This window comes from Aulonocara stuartgranti, assembly GCF_965226115.1.
Source record: "Aulonocara stuartgranti genome assembly, chromosome: 7".
Lineage (NCBI taxonomy): Eukaryota > Metazoa > Chordata > Actinopteri > Cichliformes > Cichlidae > Aulonocara > Aulonocara stuartgranti.
Genome location: NC_138945.1, coordinates 50,093,075 through 50,114,814, shown reverse-complemented (window position 1 = coordinate 50,114,814; position 21,740 = coordinate 50,093,075). Strand labels below are relative to the sequence as shown.

At 44.0% G+C, this 21,740-nt stretch overlaps 1 protein-coding gene and 1 long non-coding RNA gene across 2 annotated transcripts; both read right to left on the bottom strand.

Moving 5' to 3' along the window:
- Positions 1-13,810: 13,810 nt before the first annotated feature.
- On the bottom strand, positions 13,811-14,411 carry LOC309709499 (uncharacterized protein). Its single transcript, XM_082538112.1, has 3 exons — positions 14,318-14,411; positions 14,074-14,242; positions 13,811-13,991 (listed from the first exon to the last, which is right to left on the bottom strand). Exons 1-3 carry the CDS (start codon positions 14,387-14,389, stop codon positions 13,930-13,932), a joined length of 303 nt encoding a protein of 100 aa, XP_082394238.1. The 5' UTR covers positions 14,390-14,411; the 3' UTR covers positions 13,811-13,929.
- Positions 14,412-18,923: 4,512 nt separating this feature from the next.
- On the bottom strand, positions 18,924-19,349 carry LOC309712060. The gene is made up of 2 exons (XR_014278174.1): positions 19,187-19,349; positions 18,924-19,104 (listed from the first exon to the last, which is right to left on the bottom strand). It is a non-coding gene; the product is annotated as an uncharacterized lncRNA (long non-coding RNA).
- Between the last annotated feature and the right edge of the window lie 2,391 nt (positions 19,350-21,740).

Below are 21,740 nucleotides of genomic sequence, written 5' to 3'. Positions count from 1 at the left end.
ATGGTGCCGAATAGTTCTGCTCTGTTTAACGAGGTGAAATGTGGTGATCTCTTCACCACCCACTGAGCCAAACGTGGCTCAGGTGTGTGTTCACCACATGTTGCTTACGTGCGTGCTGGTGTGTGGTCCAGTTCGTTTAAGCATAATCAGATGCTTTTCTTGGTCTTGTGCACCCCTGCATGTGCATGCAGAGAGAACAATAAATACTGGAAACTTTTTCAAAGGCAATAAGAGAGGAAGACGGAAGGGAAGGAAATCAGGTGTGTGATGTAGTTGCTTTGTCCTATAGCTTAACAGAAATCTCAAAAAAGGATAAAGTAAGCTGGAAATTATGAAGTTAAAGTCATCCACCAATGCATCTTTTGCCACTTGTCCAGATCTTTAACGACCTGTCAGCCTCCTTATTCCAACTTGGTTTGTTTTGTTCTTGAGGGTATTATGAATTTAGGCATCTTGGAAAGTCACTGATAAAAGACAAAGTTAGGGTAAAGCATCGCGACATTTGTGTCCTGGTGTTAAGAACCCAATTTTGGCTGCACTCATCAATCTCCAGAACCACATTGAAAAGTAGTGTTCAGCTCAGTAGTCTACAGGGAGTGCAGAATTATTAGGCAAGTTGTATTTTTGAGGAATAATTTTATTATTGAACAACAACCATGTTCTCAATGAACCCAAAAAAACTCATTAATATCAAAGCTGAATGTTTTTGGAAGTAGTTTTTAGTTAGTTTTTAGTTTTAGCTATTTTAGGGGGATATCTGTGTGTGCAGGTGACTATTACTGTGCATAATTATTAGGCAACTTAACAAAAAACAAATATATACCCATTTCAATTATTTATTTTTACCAGTGAAACCAATATAACATCTCCACATTCACAAATATACATTTCTGACATTCAAAAACAAAACAAAAACCAATCAGCGACCAATATAGCCACCTTTCTTTGCAAGGACACTCAAAAGCCTGCCATCCATGGATTCTGTCAGTGTTTTGATCTGTTCACCATCAACATTGCATGCAGCAGCAACCACAGCCTCCCAGACACTGTTCAGAGAGGTGTACTGTTTTCCCTCCTTGTAAATCTCACATTTGATGATGGACCACAGGTTCTCAATGGGGTTCAGATCAGGTGAACAAGGTGGCCATGTCATTAGTTTTTCTTCTTTTATACCCTTTCTTGCCAGCCACGCTGTGGAGTACTTGGACACGTGTGATGGAGCATTGTCCTGCATGAAAATCATGTTTTTCTTGAAGGATGCAGACTTCTTCCTGTACCACTGCTTGAAGAAGGTGTCTTCCAGAAACTGGCAGTAGGACTGGGAGTTGAGCTTGACTCCATCCTCAACCCGAAAAGGCCCCACAAGCTCATCTTTGATGATACCAGCCCAAACCAGTACTCCACCTCCACCTTGCTGGCGTCTGAGTCGGACTGGAGCTCTCTGCCCTTTACCAATCCAGCCACGGGCCCATCCATCTGGCCCATCAAGACTCACTCTCATTTCATCAGTCCATAAAACCTTAGAAAAACCAGTCTTGAGATATTTCTTGGCCCAGTCTTGACATTTCAGCTTGTGTCTTGTTCAGTGGTGGTCGTCTTTCAGCCTTTCTTACCTTGGCCATGTCTCTGAGTATTGCACACCTTGTGCTTTTGGGCACTCCAGTGATGTTGCAGCTCTGAAATATGGCCAAACTGGTGGCAAGTGGCATCTTGGCAGCTGCACGCTTAGCTTTTCTCAGTTCATGGGCAGTTATTTTGCGCCTTGGTTTTTCCACACACTTCTTGCGACCCTGTTGACTATTTTGAATGAAACGCTTGATTGTTCGATGATCACGCTTCAGAAGCTTTGCAATTTTGAGACTGCTGCATCCCTCTGCAAGATATCTCACTATTTTTGACTTTTCTGAGCCTGTCAAGTCCTTCTTTTGACCCATCTTGCCAAAGGAAAGGAAGTTGCCTAATAATTATGCACACCTGATATAGGGTGTTGATGTCATTAGACGACACCCCTTCTCATTACAGAGATGCACATCACCTAATATGCTTAATTGGTAGTAGGCTTTCGAGCCTATACAGCTTGGAGTAAGACAACATGCATGAAGAGGATGATGTGGACAAAATACTCATTTGCCTAATAATTCTGCACTCGCTGTAGTGTTGGTCCTCAGTAGTTAAGACTCGTTCGCACATATCATTTGTAACATTTATGACTTTCTCAATGTGTCATTCAGAGGTCAGTTTCACATTAACATTTTACACATCTGCGTTCAGATGTAACCAAAACTGTTGCAGAGACGCACGCGATTCACTGGGTTCTTAGTGCAGATTTCGCACATACACTGCAGCCCTGTTTTTGAGGTGGGTCAGACAGATGGGACATTAAACACACTTTATACTGCCGGCTCTCTAACACAATTCTGAGTGTTGTTCACTCACACCCATGTGAGAATAGCACAGGTAATTGTCCAGTGAATGACAGTTTAACTCCTGATTTAGACTTCTGCAGGAAATCTTTGTAGAGCCTAAGATGTAAACTACATTCATGCTTGTGCCAGTGTATTACGTGTTAATTACCATGCACTCCTGTCCCAGTGTTTCATATGCAGTGCCAGTTTGTTCGGGTGGAAACATATTTGTCTATCCAGTTTTTCCACTTCTTTGTAGATTCCCTCACATTTATTCTGATATTTGTGAATCCTTATATTGATTCTATGGTTATTATTCCTTATAGTGATATGTTGATTGTTATTCTCTCACTGATAAATTCACAAACTCAAGCACAAAAATAGCCAGAACTATACAAGAGGATTCAACAGCAGTGGACAGGCCAGACACAACAGTTGTGGGGTGTGTCAACCCGACGTGTAGTTTCATTTCCCGGAAGATCCCCATCAGCTTACATCAAACGTTATATAGCGTATATAAAACGTATATAAATCTGGTGTAAGTAATAAGAAAACACCTTTGTGCTACATGTGGAACAGAAAACCTTCAACATAATGTGTGGACCACAGTCTGGCGTTCATGTGAAAAAAGACCTGACCAAGATTATTATGTAAAAATAACAAATGTGCTCATTCAGATGACTGGCACTATCACTTTCACAGTCAAACACTTTAAGTGCAACAGATCCTCACTGTCTGCCATGGAATGATATGAGATATTTGAGGTTAATAAAGAGCAACACATTAGTTTAACTACTGAGTAGCTCCATAGAGGTCACAACCTTAGCTGGTTGGCAGTGTTCAGTTTGACTCTGAGATAAGTTAAATGTACATGATGTTTATCAGTCCCCTGTGATAGCCCAAAGTCACCTGAGATAGACTCCACCCCTCCTTATGACTCTGAATCAGGTGAGTAGTTAAAAAAATGACTGACGGATGGATGGATGTTCCTATCTTATTCATAGCCTTTCCTTTTTTTGTTTTCTTTAGGTCACGAGCAGTTGTCCAAGCATTTCACTACATATCGTACTGTGTATGACTGTGTACGTGACAAATAAAATTTGAATTTGATTTGAATATCAGTTTTCAAATGCTGAGTGCTCAAAATATCTTTATACTGATTTAGCTGACGTTTTGTTTAAATCTTAAGTGATCACATAAGTCTTTAACAACCGGGGACGAGGCTTTCATCAGCAACCTTAAGCAGATAAAAAGTGTGAAACAAATGGCACCAGTCAAATAGAGAGGCAATAAGGCGAGGGGGCCCTCTGTGAAGTGTGTATGCACAAGTCGGTGTGAGTGTATGTGTGTAGGCAGGAGCGTGTGTGCGTTGATGAAGTGTACCCAAGCAGACAGGACGTGGTGTGTGTGGATTTTGCAGAGTGAATGGTGATTGTGGATTTTCAAAAGAGAGGGGGTGTCGCCCTGTGTGAGAGTGAATGTCGGAGCCCTCGGTGAGTGAGGGCGTGTGTTTGTGTGTGCGAGCTTGTGTGCATATGTCACAACAGGCCGGAGAGGGTGAGAAAAAGCGGTCTGCTGGTTCAAGTATGCCCCCGTGTGATAGTTGGGAGAAGTAAAGGGTCAAAGCAGGAGGAAGGCAGGCTTTTTTGTACTTTCTTCTTCTTCTTTTTAAAAAAAATAACATGTCAGTGTTGATTCTGGGTTTTGGAAGCCTTTTGTCATTTCTGATCTTCTGTATCTATAATTTAATGTCAATCTGTGTAGCCTTCTTTTTAGTCAAAGCTTTTTTCCTCTAGTTATTTGCTCTGATTCCACCTTCACTTTCTGAATCTCACACTTCCATCTGTTATCACTCACTGTGATGATTGTGGGTAGATTTACCGTTGACTGTGCAACTTTGGCGGAAGGGGGAGATTTTTATGAGCAACATTATTTGTGGAATCACTGTTGAACTTCTTTTTGCTACAATTGAAAACAATGTAGCCAAATCATTATGACCAAGGTACACTTTGCAAAATCTCTAGTGCTTTCTGTGTGTGTCTAGCCACACTAGAGTCTTAATCTCTAGTGTGGCTGTCACCTTGGAAGTGGTCCCAACAAGCCCAGAATCCAAACATGTCAGGGCATGTTTGTGTATCATTGCCCCACCCTGTTAGTCATTAAGGTCACTCGGGTCAGTTGTAAATGGCAGTTAAATTACCTGGGAAAAAATCTCAGGTGTGTGTTACAGGTTGCTGATAGCTGGTGAGGTAGGCCCCCACCTTTGTTCACTGTTAGCATATCTCATACGCTTTTGTTATATGTAACCATGCAATATTTTACCTTCATATTGTGAACATTTTTCATGACATGCATAAGTGTGGGTTCAAATTTTAGCATTTTTCATTTGACTTATTTTTCCAGTAATTCTGGTCCTTTATAATTTCCCAAGTACGGGACGTAGGAATTTTTCAGTTAAAACCCAAGGAAATCTAAATTTCCAGAACATTTTATTATGTGCAACATTTTATTTATTTATTTTTTGCCTTTATTCTTCGTCAGCATGTCAGTACAGCAGATCAAAAAAAGGAAGAAGAGAACACGAAGGGAAATGAGATGCAAGAAGTGGCCTCAGGCAGAATTGAAACCAGGCCCTTTTAGACGCTTACTTAACCTGGTGACCATAATGGCAGCCCTAGGTACAGCTTTGAGCATCAGTGCAGTCAATGTAATGGGATACATCATAGCTTGAGTAGCAAAACGAAACCAATTTAATGTCTATAATAATCACTGAGCCCTGGATATTTGATCTGCTTTTCTGATTTGTGGAAGAAAAATTGAAAAACTGCTTTCGGGTTATCCTATGTGGGATAATTGGCTGGTCAAAACATGTTATAGCATCTTAAATGTGACATTAGTGTGGAACTAGTCTTCCAAAAAACTGATGCACTGTAGAAAGACAAGCGGGCAGTGATTATATATAGAATGAGCTTTATCTATCTCTTCTGTTGTTCTATTTTTTCATTTTTATTTGGTTATCTCAGATAGAGGTTAGACTGTAAAAACAGAAATAGCAATAGCAATGAAAAATGCAGCTGAATTTTAATGTGAAAATACAAGCTCTATCTGTCCCACAACTTAACAGCCCCTACATAAATTCATATAAATATATGAAGTTGTCCAGGATGTACCATGCCCTACCCAGTATTATCTGGAACAGGCTCACAGGACCTGTTCTGTTCCAGGACACTAGTTGTATAACTGGTTAAGAAATTGGATTTATTATATTACAAATAAACAATAAAAAAAAATACTTTTTTATAATAATTGTAATTAAGATACTTTATTGTTTGCAAAAAACTGCAATGGCCCATATCAGATGCTGACAGGTGAAGTAAACTCCTCATCCTGTGGTATACTCCCGTCAGCAAACTAGCGAGTGGACCAGATCATGTCTTTTCACTGTGGATCAGAAGGCTTCATTTGCAGTTGAGAAGCTTGTTGGTCATCTCATTAACTGACACAATCCCTACTTTTACTGCATCCAAGAGGATTTTCACCCCTTTGATTAGAACCCCCTCCCACCCCACCCGAAAAACACTGTCAGCCTTAAGAGACACTTGCAGCACAGCTCAGAGGGGGGGCAAGCAAACCAAGCAAACAAACCCACTGGGACTTAGATATTGTGTGTTTGTCTTTTGTCTTGAAAACACAAATCAGCCCTTTTTGTTTAGCTTTTTTCTCCTTTTTTATCAGATGTCTGTAATGAGCTGCCTTCTGAATAGTTCAATAATAGGTCTTGTGATCAGAGGGGGCTCTTATCGTCAACAGAAAACTTCAAACTGAACAACAACAAACATTTTAAAAGCCATCTGAATCCGAGGAGCTGGCCTCTTTTATCTACCTCCCTCCCATCCGCTCTTAACGTGGAGATTGCAGAAAGCTCGTTGTTATCGAACCATTACGGTTAAGATTATTGCCAGTTATTTCATCTTTTCTTCTACCAGATCACCGCTCACTCCTTGCTTCCCTTGATGGAAAAAGAAATGCGCCTACTAAACTCTTTCATCTGTCCACAGCGTCACATCTGGGCTGGGCTCTGACATCAGTGAGGAGGCCCGTGTCAGATGTGGGTCCCAATTAGCCAACGTTGCCTCACCACCCTACACCCCAGACAGAAAAGCCAACAGACAGGGAAGCCTACATGAAAAGGACATGAGGTGCTGGGTAGCTGGACTGCAGTGTAAATACGCAACTAATTGGCTGATCTTTATGAAGTTGGAAGCCATGTTACGTGGTATGACACCCACGTCTTCCACTCTACAGTCACAGAGAGGCGACAACTACACACTATAAACACCACTCCAGCTGGATTTGTGGTCGCTGTGATCAAAGCAACAAATTGAGATGATAAGCCCTAGGCTGCATGTGTGCAAGCTTGTGTCAGAGAGAAGGTAATGTATGGGTTCGCGAGTTGTAGTTCTTTATGACTGTAGCTGCTGTACAGGTTGATGAGCGAACATTACGCTAACATGCTAACCTCTCTGCGTGTGTTTGTAAAAGTTTGTGCTTTGAAAGTTACACATTCATACTGACTCTGATAATTAAATTCACATCTACCAGACCCCAGCAGATACTAACAGACTTACAAGTGCAGAATGTGTACTAGAGTCACTGGTGAAGCATCCATGATGTTTTTTTCATGTTGAAAATATAAGCTCATTTCCTACACTGGAAAAAAGAAAATAGTAACAATACACTACAATGTCCCATTTTAAAAGCATCAAACAATCAGATGCTTTTCCAGATTTTTTAACCAAACATTGAGTTTTACTATTCACAGTCCCATAAATGCCATTTAAAAAGTATTACATGTTATGTATAAGCATGTCTGTTAAGCAGAAAGACTTATGTGTGCATGTTTCCAACAACAGGGAATGCATGTCAATAAGTTTTGCTAACGAAGTGTTTCAAAGAAAACTGAAGGCAGACTGAGACTGTAGCAATTAGAAATTTGCTTTGTAAAGATTTCAGTGTTACAGAGCTTGAAAATGGTGAATCCATGAATTTTAGACTGTGGAAAGGACTTTGACCACATCTGATGATGTGATGTGAATTGATTGAAACCAATACTGCTTAACTGTTGAGCTAAGGAGAGGCAACATTTTCTGAATCAGTGATAAACAGAGTAATTTATGCTCCTCACTGAGTAATCTAAGGACTTGCCTCTTCTGAGACCAAATTATGTTGAGTCCCAGGTTTTTAAGCCCTAGTGGGAGTTTACCTTTAGAGGGTCATTGACCTACAATTGATCATGTGATGAGGCACATTAGCTTAGGTGTGAAAAAGGCTGTGGAGGTTTTAGGTGAAACCATTGTGAGACTTTGCCTCACCCTGTCATGGTGCTTATTTAGATCAACTGACACAAGTTGTGAGTGGGCCTCAAGGTGCCTCAAAACACTGACTGTAGTGGCAGACAGCTGGTGTTGTAAGCCACCCCCTCTGTTCAAAGATGACCTTTCACAGTGGACATAGATGACTTCTTTCACTCCTGTTTCAAACTTCTGTCAAAAATGTGAACAGTGACCTTTCACCTTTAGATACACATGTACACCTGAGTCTTGACCTCTTGAGCTGGCTCTTGTGAAACATCTTCAAGAAACTTAAACAAGTCCAGTCTCTGTAGATTACCATGACCTGGATGGCTGAGAACCTACCCACACATTTCACTAATAAGAATAGAAACAGTCATTTTTTGAATGTTGTTGGTTGTTCTTTCTAAAACGTCTGTAAGGTACAAGGCATTCAAAACATAATTTGGCTGATTTCTTAAACTAATTACTATTCATGTTTTGCTTTACAATAGTACAAAAGGAAATGTGAGAGCTTTCAGAAATGTGATCAGCACTTCCTCATCCTCATTTTCATTTCATACACAGACTTTATGCACTTTTTGGCATTTTCCTCTTTTTTTTCCTTCTTCCTGTTCCCCACTGTATTGTTCTATGTGTTTTCTCCACCTCTCTCTTTCCTAATATATATATATATATATATATATATATATATATATATATATATATATATATATATATATATATATATATATATATATATATTTCCTTTTCTGATTTTATCGCCCATCTTTTTTTGTTCCCGTTCTCTGTGTTTATTACACAGTACATGACAGTCTTTATGTTTTATTCCTTTTCTTCCCCCCTTCTCCTAGCTGAGAGGCTTCTCGGTCTCTGTCCTCTCCATTTATTATCGCCAGCTGAGAAAAACAGAGGAGTCTCTTGGTGCCGAGCCAGGGCAAACACTGATATCCAACCAGACGCCCCTCCCTCCTCCTTCCACTGGCAGCTGTCCATATAACTAAACGCACAATGTAACAGAAAAGACAAGCACACACACTCCCTGGAGTGTCCACTGTAGCTGTTTGACATGCTCTACTATAATTGCAGTGGTCTGTATGGTATACTATAGCCTGCAGCTGTGGACCTCTCCAAAGCTTACAGTGCAGTCAACCAGAAACAGAAACAAACTCTGAACAGGCGGAAAATAAACAGACACTTTAGTCTTTAGCTTGGCCTCTCCAGTCATTTTTCATAGGATTGCCAGATTTTTCATAGCACATAAAGGGAAGGTTTTTTTTCAGTAAATAGTTTTTGTGCCTTGTTTATTCGAGCAGAGCGCAAACATAGCAGCTGCTCGTTGCGGTAGTATCATCGCCACCATGGGCTTTCGTTATATCCTCACAGTCACACTCTTATTGGTCCTGTCATGGCTGTTTTCTTATTTTTGGATGCCTGTGTTATTTGTTATTTATTTATTTGCAATTTTCTTTGTTCCTTTTACTGTTTTGTGTTTATTCTTTACTGTATTATCTTCTTGTTTTCTTTTTCCAGAAGTGCTTTCTGGTGGACCAAAAATGCAAAAATACAGAAATAAAAAAAAAAACAAAACTGTGAATAAATTCATATGCCGTTAATGTTTCTGAATATATTTACATCTTAATTAATTCCTCTATTATATATTCAGTAACATTTAGATAGATTATTTTCTTTTTACAATTCTTTGTGTGTTTCCTCTTCCTTGTGCAAATGAGGGTAGAAGCATTGTCACTGGGTTCCTTCACATTCCGTTTTCTCATCATTGCTCCTCTCTTATTATTGATAATCATTATTATTATTATTGATCTGTTTACTGTGGGGTTTTTTTTAGCTGAGAAGGCTAAAACACCAAAACACCAAAAATCCAAACTGAATAAAATGAAAATAAATAAATAACTACATTATTAAACGGTAAAACAGCTGCACCTGTACTATGCTATGCAAGCTTGAACTCCCCCTCATTCTTCATTTCTTTATATTTAACTGACAAAGAGACACACACTCTTGTGTTTTTTAAAAGGGTAAGGGCCAATTTTAAATGTTATCTTTAAGTACTTTATTATTAGCAGTCTGTCGCTAAAACATGGGAAAAAATAGATGAAAGAAAATCAGTGGCAACAGGCGCAATGGAGTAATGAATTCAAATGGAAAATTTTAACTTCAAATTGTTTTCAGGATGTAAGGAGAGAGGTGAGTGTCTACAGGTAAAACACGGTGGAGGCTCTACCACGGATTCGGCATTATTTCAGCCAGTGGTGCTGGGAATCTTGTTAAAGTTGAAAAAATTATGAATGCAGAAGAGTAAAGTCAGATTTTGATTTATCGTACAATATGATGTGGAAAGCATCTGATTGGCAATGACTTCATTTTTTAGCATGGCAATGAGCCCAAACACACTGCCAATGCAATAAACCAAAGTCAATAGAAAACTACACAGTGGAAACACTATCAGTCATGGATGGGCCTCCACAAACTATTACGATTACTATTACTGATACTTGGTACCTTAGCACTAAGCTCTGAAACGAAGGGAAATGAGCAGACACCCCCCTTCTTCTTTCACATAAGAGACAGGGTTCAATATGAGTGTCATCTTTTTATCTAAGCATCAGCAAAAAAGGGAACAAGCATATTTTCAAGCATGCCAAGTTCCTGTTTAGCAACTCTGACTTCTCCACATTTTATCTTTCTGAAAAATAAGTTGATGGTGTAATATTTTGCACACACTGAAATTGTAGGCAAAATGTTATGATTTTATCTTTGTATCATAAACATTTCCTCTTTTTCAAGCCATGGTTCTGTGGCTTTTTGCATGCTATTCACCATCTTTGTATGCTGAAAACATGGGCAACAACAATAACAACACGAAAAATATCGTCACATGAAAAAACTGTTTTTCATAGATAAAATATGTTGCAACAGGCTTTGTTGCAGAAAAAGGAACAAAACTTGTTTAGCACTTTATTCCAACAGGCTAGCTTACTGAAATAGTAATGCCAAAATGATCTTTGCTTAAAACCCAGAAAATACGCTGAGGATGTTTTGAAAACCTGCTTTAGGTCATTTTCGGTTTTGCTGGATTTGTCTTCTTTACTAAAATATCATTTTACACTAAGTGTTAGAAATACAGTAGTTACTGTAATCCTTGCTTAACTGGAGCTTCGATTACACCTGCTTGCTTCACAAACATGAATTGCCTCTCTGCTTCCAGCATGCTATGTCTATCTTCTGGATAGACACAATGCTAGTATCTTCCTTTTCATATAGGCAAAAGAGCAGACATGCTGAGAGCTTCTTCTGTTGAAGGCATCTTAGTATTCTAACCCATTCTTTGATTGAGCCCACAGTTTCAGTCACATCCTGTGCACATATGCCTCTGAAGTAAGCCTTCAGTTGTTTCCACACACACACACACACGCACGCGCGCGCGCGCACACACACACACACACACACACACACACAATGACAGCTCGTTAATGACAGGTAATAAAGGTTGCGTAAACACATCTGTTGGTGCTGAGTTACCAAAGGCCTTCTCTTCTGGCCATAAAACGGTGAGCTGTCAGACACAGTGCAGAGTGCCCATTATCATTGCTCTGAGCACAAGCACTCAATGACAATTCAGTTGTTGGTCAGCACTGCTTGATTTGTTTGCCTTTTTGTCTCTGTTGTGGCAGGTTGGTTCGAGGGATATGCTTGAGTTTGGAGGCCCACCCTCTGTTGGCCTTTGCCATTGTTTTCTATAACTTTACGCTTTGCCGTAAAATCTTACTATGATTGTAGCACATGTGTGTATATGTGCCTGTGTGTACCCCATCTCCTCCTGAACATGTCTGAATGAAACTCTGCACGAACATATTCACACATACACTGACTATCAAAGCCTATGTTTAAAAAAGAACAGATTTAATATAAATCCAAATTCTTTTTATTTTTGTATATATTCTTTTCATTTCATCATCCCCCTGCGAATGTCATGATTTCCATTTGTTTAACATGTCATGTTCAGCGTATGTCGCCTGCACATAATTTAACAGTTACCACAAGTGGAAATTTGTCCAAACGCAATGAGAATTTTAAAAAGGAGGTTTAATATAATGCATGTTTTGAAGTAAAGACCATGCTTGCTTGAGAGAATTTACATAAAGATAGTGAATTTTGAAGGGATAATTAAAGCACCACCCCATCCCACCTGCACTCATTTCAACACATTAAGCATTTGTGATGCACGAGTGAAGATCTTTTGCACATGTCTGTGTAGGTTTTCAGTTATCTAGGTCATCAACAAGTACAAGTACCTCGGGCTGTGGGTGGACAATAAACTGGACTGGTCATGCAACACAGAGCACCTGTATAAAAAAGCCCAAAGCCGACTGTACTTCCTCAGGAGGCTGAGGTCTTTTAACATCTGCAGGAAGCTCCTGAGGATGTTTTACCAGTCGGTGGTTGCTGGAGTACTTTTCTATGCTGTGGTGTGCTGGGGGAGCAGCACAGCAAAGAAGGACTCATCCAGGCTGGAGAAACTGATCAGGAGGGCTAGCTCTGTGGTCGGCATGAAGCTGGACACTCTGGTGACAGTGGCAGAGAAAAGGACATTAAAGAAACTGATGGACATTATGGACAATGCCAGACATCCTCTGCACACGGCCATTAACAACCAGAAGAGTCTGTTCAGTGACAGGTTGCTTCTCCCAAAGACAAGAACTAACAGACTTAAAAACTCCTTTGTCCCACACGCCATCAGACTGTTTAACTCCTCCCTGGAGGGGAGAGGGAGGGGAAACAGGAGGACAAAGGAGGGGGGAACAACTAAGCTGTAGTGCCTCTTCACCTCACTGTGCAATACCTTTTGTGCAATACTTTTGTTAATAGTCAACGGTGCAATAGACTCAATACTTGAAATGTGCAATTCACTTGTATTTTTATTTTTTATTCCTATTTATTCTATTTATCCCCTTCGTATATTTTATTTATATTGTCTCTGTATTTATATATATATATGTGTGTGTGTGTGTGTACTATATATATATATATATATATATATATAATATTCTGTAACTCTGTAACTTCTGTCGAATTTCCCAGAGGAACCCACCCGAGGGATTAATAAAGTTCTATCTAATCTATCTAATCTAATCTAATCTAGGTCACATAAACAAAACATATTCACTAAGGTATAAAATTTTGATTGGTGCAAAAATAAAAAAATGAAAAACAAAAAGGGTTAAAACAGTACATAGCAATAACTCAACATTTACCAGGTAAGAGTGTAATAAACAATAGTAATAAATAGACAAGTATAAATGCTGTTCAGTAGTACATAATGAGCTAGTGTGGAGGAGAAGCTCTGTAATGAATGACCAACTCATTTAAGCTTTGTATGGGTATGCCAATTGGGAATAGGTGCCACCTGGCAGATAACCAGATCTGCCTTCAAACTGAACAGACGGCACTGCGTATATCATTAGTACTGCAGATGAGGTCACCAAATGAGATGAAACCGGCAGTAGCGATTAAGAAGAATCAATAACAGTGATTAAATGAGATTTTGCACAAAGGAAAGAATGCTGGAACAGAAGGGTCAAACGTGATCCCGAAGCTGTTTATTAAAACACTGGCAGGGACTCAAAGAGTGAATGCCAAAAAACTTGCAGATTAAACAGAATTAATTTGACTCAACTCATTGGTGTTGCAAATGAATACATTGATTTTATCCTCTGTACTTTAATAAGCGCTGGCGTATTCCCTTTGAAATTCAAATTGAACTCTGATGGCTACAAAGAGTCCCTTTGATGCAAAATCTGGAAATGGAGTTACATAAACAGGCCTGGGTATTCTGTCAAAAGGCTTTGCTATAGCGACTAATGCTTAAAGTCCCTTGAGGCAGACCCTAAAAATTTGACTTCCATCTGTTTGCTGTGCACACCTGCTATTTTCAGCAACACCATATTCAACATTCACAGCGTTACTGTCAGGCGCAGTGGCCCGTGGACATGGGATGGACTCAAGTGCAGATTCAAAACCGGAGGCCAGGGGTGAGGTGTAACGAAAAGAGATTTTATTTTACAATGCTCAGAGGCTAACAGAAAGTGCAGACTAGAATCAATGAACATAAACTAGATGTCTGAGGCGAGAGAAAAATACTGTGATGATAACTAGATGGCAGGGATAACTGGGTGCAGGTACTGGGCAGGGGAAACTGTGGCGGGCCAGGGCACTGAAACAGAGGACAGAGCAGTCAGGGGAATCCCACAGAGGGTTGCGAGTGAATCTAAGGATAGTACACTGAGCTGTCTTACAAGCTTGCAGGTGGGGGTTGCGTGGAGGGGGGAGGCAGGAGAGGTCCAGGTGGGTGCTGCATGCAATGCAGGGAGGCAGGCAGGAGAGAATGGCAGCTCCAAAACGGAGAGGGATTACCGGCGGCAGCAAACTGGTATCCAGGAGAGCTTGGTAGGTGGGTTTCAGAGGCTGACGAGAAAAACAGAGATACGGTTAATACACACGATTAATCACCAAGGAACGGACGTGAGGCCAAGAACTGACTAAAGTTGGCAGATAATCTGGCGAAGACCAGTTGAGTGCGCCGGTCATAAATACTGCTGGTACGATTGCCATCAGGTGAGGAACAACAAAGACTCCACCCAGTGGGGAGGAGCTGATGCTGTGGAAAACCACCCAGACCACGACACTACCCCCCCATCAAGGGTCGACCTCCGGCGACCGAGCCACCCGCGGCCCGCGTCGAGCCCTGTAAAAAGCAGAAAGCAAAGCAGGATCCAAAATCAAGGAACGAGACACCCAGGACCGCTCCTCAGGCCCATAACCCTCCCAGTCCACCAAGAACTGCCGGACCCGTCCCCGCCGACGGACGTCCAGAATGCGCCGGACCGCGAAGGCAGGATGCTCATCAACGAGCCGGGTGGGAGGAGGGGGAGCGGAAGGAGGGCACAACGGACTCACGACCACCGGCTTGACCTGGGAGACGTGGAAGGTCGGGTGAATGCGCAGCGAGGAAGGCAGCTTCAACCGCAGCGCAGAAGGGCTGAGGACCCGCTCCACCTCGAAGGGTCCAATGAAACGCGGGGCCAGCTTACGAGATGCCACCTTGAGGGGAACGTCCTTAGCAGACAACCACACCTTCTGCCCAGGGAGTAGGCAGGGGCTGCCCTGCGGCGACGGTCCGCGTACAGGCACTGGCGAGCAACGGACCGGCACAACGACCGACGGGTCAACCTCCACGCCCGCTGACAACGTCGGAGATGGTGTTGGACTGAGGGAACCTCGAGGTCGGCCTCCTGGTCGGGGAAGAGAGGTGGCTGGCAACCTATGGAGGCCTCGAAAGGCGAGAGGCCAGTAGCAGAAGACGTAAGCGAATTGTGAGCGTATTCTGCCCACGGCAGCAATGAGGACCATGAGGCGGGGTTGGAGGCAGCGACACAACGGAGGGTGGCCTCCAGTTCCTGGTTGAGCAGTTCGGCCTGCCCATTCGTCTGTGGATGAAATCCTGAGCTCAAGCAGGGTTTTGCCCCGAGAGCGGTGCAGAACGACCTCCACACTCGCGAAATGAACTGAGGGCCCCTATCTGACACGATCTCGCAAGGTATGCCGTGGAGTCTGAAGACCTGCGCAGTCATAATCTTGGCTGTCTCCGTTGCGGTGGGGAGTTTGTTTAGGGCAATGAAGTGTGCAGCTTTGGAGAATCTATCTACTACTGTGAGAATTGTGGTTTTACCTGAGGAGACGGGAAGGCCAGTGACAAAATCCAACGCAATGTGAGACCAGGGGCGATGAGGTATAGTGAGGGGTCGTAAAAGTCCAGCTGGGCGTAGTGAGCTCGATTTGTTACGTGCGCAGACAGGACAGGCAGCTACATATTCTTTGACGTCTTTATCAATAGTCTCCCACCAGAAATACCTTTTAAGGAGTGAGCCTGTTCTCCCCCCACCCGGATGGCAAGAAAATTTGCCCTTGTGGACCCAATCGATCACCTTAGGGCGAGCCACGGTGGGGACATAGCGTCGGTTCGGAGGGCCCGTGCCGGGGTCTGGCTCAGTCTCCAGCGCACGGCGGATGTCCTCCTCCACGTCCCAGGCGACAGAACCGATCCTGACTCCTGCCGGCAAGATGGTGGGTGCATCAGACGGGTCACACACAGGGTCGAACTGGCGGGACAGAGCATCCGGCTTAGTGTTGCGGGTGCCTGGTCGGTAAGAGATGGAAAAGTTAAATCGAGTAAAGAATAGGGACCATCGAGCTTGGCGCGAGTTGAGCCTTTTGGCTGTGCGTAAATAGGTTAAGTTCTTATGATCAGTCCAAATAGTGAATGGATGCTCTGCTCCCTCAAGTAAATGCCGCCATTCCTCCAGCGCTAGCTTTACAGCAAGCAACTCCCTGTCTCCAACGTCATAATTCCTCTCCGCAGGTGAGAGGCGGCGGGAGAAAAAGGCGCAGGGCTGAAGCTTAGCAGATGAACCTGAACGCTGGGACAACACCGCCCCGACCCCAACGCCTGACGCGTCTACTTCCACGACGAAAGGTTTACTATGATCAGGATGGATTAAGACCGGCGCAGAGGTAAACAGTTCTTTCAACCGGGAGAAGGCGGCGTCGGCCTCTGGACACCAATGGTAAGGAAGCTTAGAGGAAGTTAGACGAGTTAGGGGAGCGGCTACTTGACTGTAATTCCTGATGAAGCGGCGGTAGAAGTTCGCGAAGCCCAAAAACCCTTGTAAGTGTTTTCGTGAGGTAGGTAGTGGCCACTCTGCTACTGCCTTCACTTTAGCCGGATCTGTCTTCACCTGCCCCCCTGCAAGAATGTAACCCAGGAATGACACAGATGGTGCATGGAATTCGCATTTCTCGGCTTTGACCTATAATTTGTTCTCCAACAACCGCTGGAGTACGGCCCGGACATGGACTCTGTGTTCCTTGAGGTCCTTGGAAAAAATCTGGATGTCATCGAGGTAAACGAAGACAAAACGATCCAGAAAATCCCTAAGGACATCATTCACTAGGGTTTGGAAAACTGCAGGTGCATTAGTGAGGCCAAATGGCATGACTAAATACTCGAAATGTCCTAAGTGTGTGTTAAACGCAGTTTTCCACTCATCCCCCTCCCTGATTCTGACTAGGTGATATGCGTTCCTGAGATCCAGTTTGGTAAAAATGGTGGCCCCATGGAGGGGCTCAAAAGCGGAGCTGATGAGTGGTAATGGGTATTTGTTTTTAACTGTGATGTCATTAAGGGGCCGAAAGTCGATGCATGGACGGAGTGTGCCATCTTTCTTACCCACGAAGAAGAAGCCAGCACCCACGGGGGAAGTTGATGGTCTGATGAGTCCAGCCGCCAGTGAGTCTCCGATGTATTTTTCCATGGCAGCCCGTTCAGGGCGTGACAAGTTGTAGAGACGGCTGGAAGGTAACGTGGAGCCGGAAAACAAGGTAATGGCACAATCGTAAGGGCGATGGGGTGGTAGGGACAGTGCCTTATCTTTGTTAAAAACATCTGATATGTCATGATATTCGGGGGGAACCGCAGAGAGGTCAGGGGTGCAGTTCTCCTTGCTAGAGGGCTCGGTGGCCCCTGGTGGGGCAGCTGAGACGAGACAGTTGGCGTGACAATATGGGCTCCAACTCACGACCCTCTGTCCCACCCAATCCAGGTGAGGATTATGATGTCTTAGCCATGGTAAACCTAAAATTATGGGCGTGTCAGGGAATTGTGAGGTGTAAAAGATCAGTGTTTCTCTGTGGTTGCCGGAAGTGATCAAGGTAACCGGTGCAGTGCGATGAGTAATGTAAGAAAAGACCTGATCGTTTAATGCCCTAACTGGAATAGATGGATTTAACTCAAAAAGAGGGATCTGAAGCTGTTCAGCAAATCCCCTGTCGATCAAACTCTGCTCGACCCCTGAATCAACCAGCGCTGATGAGACGTGGGCTCCCTGACCGAGTAAGAGTGTCACAGAAAGCAAAAATCGGGGCTTGGCGTTAACCCTGGTACTGCCCACCCGTACCCCCGGACCTACCGGCGGGCGGTCTCTTTTCCCTTCTTAGGGCAGGAAGAAATCAAATGCTCACCGGAGCCACAATAAAAGCAAGAACGTGAACGGCGGCGCCTCTCTCTCTCCTCCACCGTCAGCTGGTAACGCCCGATCTGCATGGTTTCGGTTCCGGTTCACCACCCCCTGTGCCAGCAATGGGAGTGGACAGCTGAACCGGAAGCGGTGGCGGGGGAGAAACGACCGGAGATGACCGCCGCAAGGACCGACGGGAACTGTAGTCCCTCTCCCACTCTCGCTCCCGCAACCTGCTGTCAATGCGAAGTGTGAGGGAAACCAACTCCTCAAAAGTAGCGGGCTCATCCCGGGAGGCCAGGTGGTCCTTCATCTCATCGTTGAGAGAGTGCAAATACACCCCATGCAGAGCCTGATCAGACCAGCCCGCCTCGGCGGCGGCGATGCGGAAATCGATCAGGAAGTCCGCAATGCTCCGCCGTCCCTGACGAAGATGCAACAGCCTCCGCGCCGAACTGCATTCAGAGGTCGGGTGAGCGAAAGTTTTCTTAAACTCTCTCAAAAAGTCATCATAATGACAAGTCGGTAACGGATGTCTAGCTAGATAAGCCTCTGCCCATGTAAGGGCGCGATTGCGCAGTTTCCCGACTAAATAAGAAATCCGCACGGTATCAGAAACAAACGAGCGGGGTGAGCGACCGAATGCTAGCTCGCACTGAAGGAGGAAACCGCTGCATCCCCCCCGGCTGCCAGAAAAGGGTTCCGGCTCCGGGGAGGCGGCATCGCGGAACATCGGCGTCTGCAGAGGCTCAGAATCCGCAGCGGGCTGAGGCGGCGGCGGCGCGGGTACCGGTGCCGACGTACTGGGAACGGGTTCGGGTTCAGAGGCAGTGGCTGACTGAAGGTTCTGAACCGCGGACTGCATCTTCTCCTGCTCGTCAGTGAGTGAGTTAACCTTCGCCAGGAGAAACTGGAGCGCGTCCTCGTGAGTACCAAGAATGGCGCCCTGTTTCGAGACGGCAGTCCGGATTTGATCCGCTGAGTTCATATACTCGCCAGATTATACTGTCAGGCGCAGTGGCCCGTGGACATGGGATGGACTCAAGTGCAGATTCAAAACCGGAGGCCAGGGGTGAGGTGTAACGAAAAGAGATTTTATTTTACAATGCTCAGAGGCTAACAGAAAGTGCAGACTAGAATCAATGAACATAAACTAGATGTCTGAGGCGAGAGAAAAATACTGTGATGATAACTAGATGGCAGGGATAACTGGGTGCAGGTACTGGGCAGGGGAAACTGTGGCGGGCCAGGGCACTGAAACAGAGGACAGAGCAGTCAGGGGAATCCCACAGAGGGTTGCGAGTGAATCTAAGGATAGTACACTGAGCTGTCTTACAAGCTTGCAGGTGGGGGTTGCGTGGAGGGGGGAGGCAGGAGAGGTCCAGGTGGGTGCTGCATGCAATGCAGGGAGGCAGGCAGGAGAGAATGGCAGCTCCAAAACGGAGAGGGATTACCGGCGGCAGCAAACTGGTATCCAGGAGAGCTTGGTAGGTGGGTTTCAGAGGCTGACGAGAAAAACAGAGATATGGTTAATACACACGATTAGTCACCAAGGAACGGGCGTGAGGCCGAGAACTGATTAAAGTTGGCAGATAATCTGGTGAAGACCAGTTGAGTGCGCCGGTCATAAAGTGAAGACCCCATGTCGATAGCACCAACGGTTCTGGACTTGGTGTAAATGGGTCCAAATTTGACGGAATAAAAAGGTCAAAGTGGCAGATAGGAGTGTCCGATTGGGCCGATTCCACCACCACTGTACTCAGCAGGCCCTGCCGGGTCGTTCGACACGCAGCATGGCAGGGATCGGTGACATAACATGTAGCAGTTTCCCTTCACAGAAGCGTCTGCAGCAGGTGGGTGGAGGAGGAGGCAGCAGAACCAGGCCTTTGGAGCACTGTGTCATCTCCTGGTCCTGATGCTTTGAATCTCCCTCTCTGTCTGTCTGTCTGTCTGTCTGTCACACACACACACACACACAGAAGCTGGTCAAGTGCTGTGCAACTGGGATTGCACCTGTCGTCCACAGGAGGGCGCCTAGCTGGGAAGTCCAGTACATTCCATATTAAAGTTGTTGCAAGTGCATTTTTTGTGTAAAAGACAGACACACACACACACACACACACACACACACACACACACACACAGTAAGGGCATTCGCTGCTGCAGCCAGTTCAGAAACGCCAATTAACCATACATGCATGACTTTGGACTGCGGAAAGAAGCCAGGGTACCCAAACAGAAAGGCTCCAACTGGCCAACAGATTCAAACCAGGAAACTCCTTGCTGCGTGGCCACAGCACTCACCACTGGATGGCATCTTTTTGAATGAAGTGACTAAAGTACTTGAGCATCGTTTTGCAACATTGTGATGAATGATAAAACAGATGTTTACAGTTTTCAGAGTTGTATAATTATTAATTAACAAAGAGTCACATGAGTAAGGCTTCATACAGATTAAACATTTTATTGTAACTGGATTTCTAAGATCGTGTGGTTTTTCTAGTCCCCTTCCAGCTCAGCACTCTGCTTTCTTTAACACTGGAACACTAAAGTGATTAACATTAATGCAATTAATGCAGTCACTTTAGCTAAAGAATCTGGCCACATAAAGACAATATATTCAAACCAGACTTTTATCATATAATGTTTGTCTGTCTTTTGTTCCATTCTTTGTCAAGATGATCCCACACTGCTTTAATAATGTTGAGGGCCAGGCTCAGGGGAAGTCAATCCATGACTGATAGTGTTGGATTGGATGTTTTTTCTATCCAGTTATGATTTTACTGAATTTCCAGTGTGGATGGAATCGTCGTTGTACTGGAAAATGAAGCTGTTGCCAATCAGATGCTTTCCAGATGATATTGCATGGTCAAAAGCTGACAGTACTTTTCTGCATTCATAATTCCATCAATTTGACAATATCCACAAAATTTCTGGCAGCCACAAACCATGACAGAGCCTCCACCATGTTTTACTGATGGCTTTCTAGCCAGAAGAGAAGGACCTACTTATTGTATCTCTCTGACCTTCTCCGTACATACTGACAATTTGAAACAAACATGTCAAATCTGGATTCATCACTGCAAAAGACCTGCTGATGATGATTTTTAGTCCATTTCTTATGTAATTTGATGTACCTTGGTCTTTTCTCCTTATTTTCATTCCTAAAGACTGGCTCGTTGACAGTCAACCTTCCACTGAGACACCTTCCGATGAGACTTCAGCAAAACCATAGACGGCTACACTGTAGTGTCAGGTCCGTTGGTAGATTCCTCCTTATTTCTTCAGGGCACAAATGTTCATCTGCGGTACATAGATTTTGAGATTGCCACTTGTTCTTTTGTCCTGCTCTTGTTCTAAGGACGCACTACACATGATGCCAAGATATGCCAGGTTTTCAGCTAATAGATCTCTGGGAATCACCTTGTTGGTGTAAAAATATAATTTTTATATTACAGCAATCTGTTTTTTGTGACATACTTTGATTACCAAAAATAAAATTTAAAATGGGTTAACTTGTCTGTTATGTGCCAAACTAGTTCATCCCTTGCGTAAAGTGGCTTTCCATCCATCCATCCATTCGCTTCCGCTTATCCTTTTTAGGGTCGCGGGGGGCACTGGAGCCTATCCCAGCTGTCATAGGGCGAAAGGCAGGGTACACCATGGACAGGTCTCCAGTCTGTCGCAGGGCTAACACACAGGGACAGACAACCATTCACACTCACTCGCACATTCACACCTAGTGGCAATTTGGATTATACAATTAACCTATCCCCACAAGCTGCATGTCTTTGGACGGTGGGAGGAAGCCGGAGTACCCGGAGAGAACCCACGCAAACACGGGGAGAACATGCAAACTCCACACAGAAAGACCTGATGGTGGAATTGAA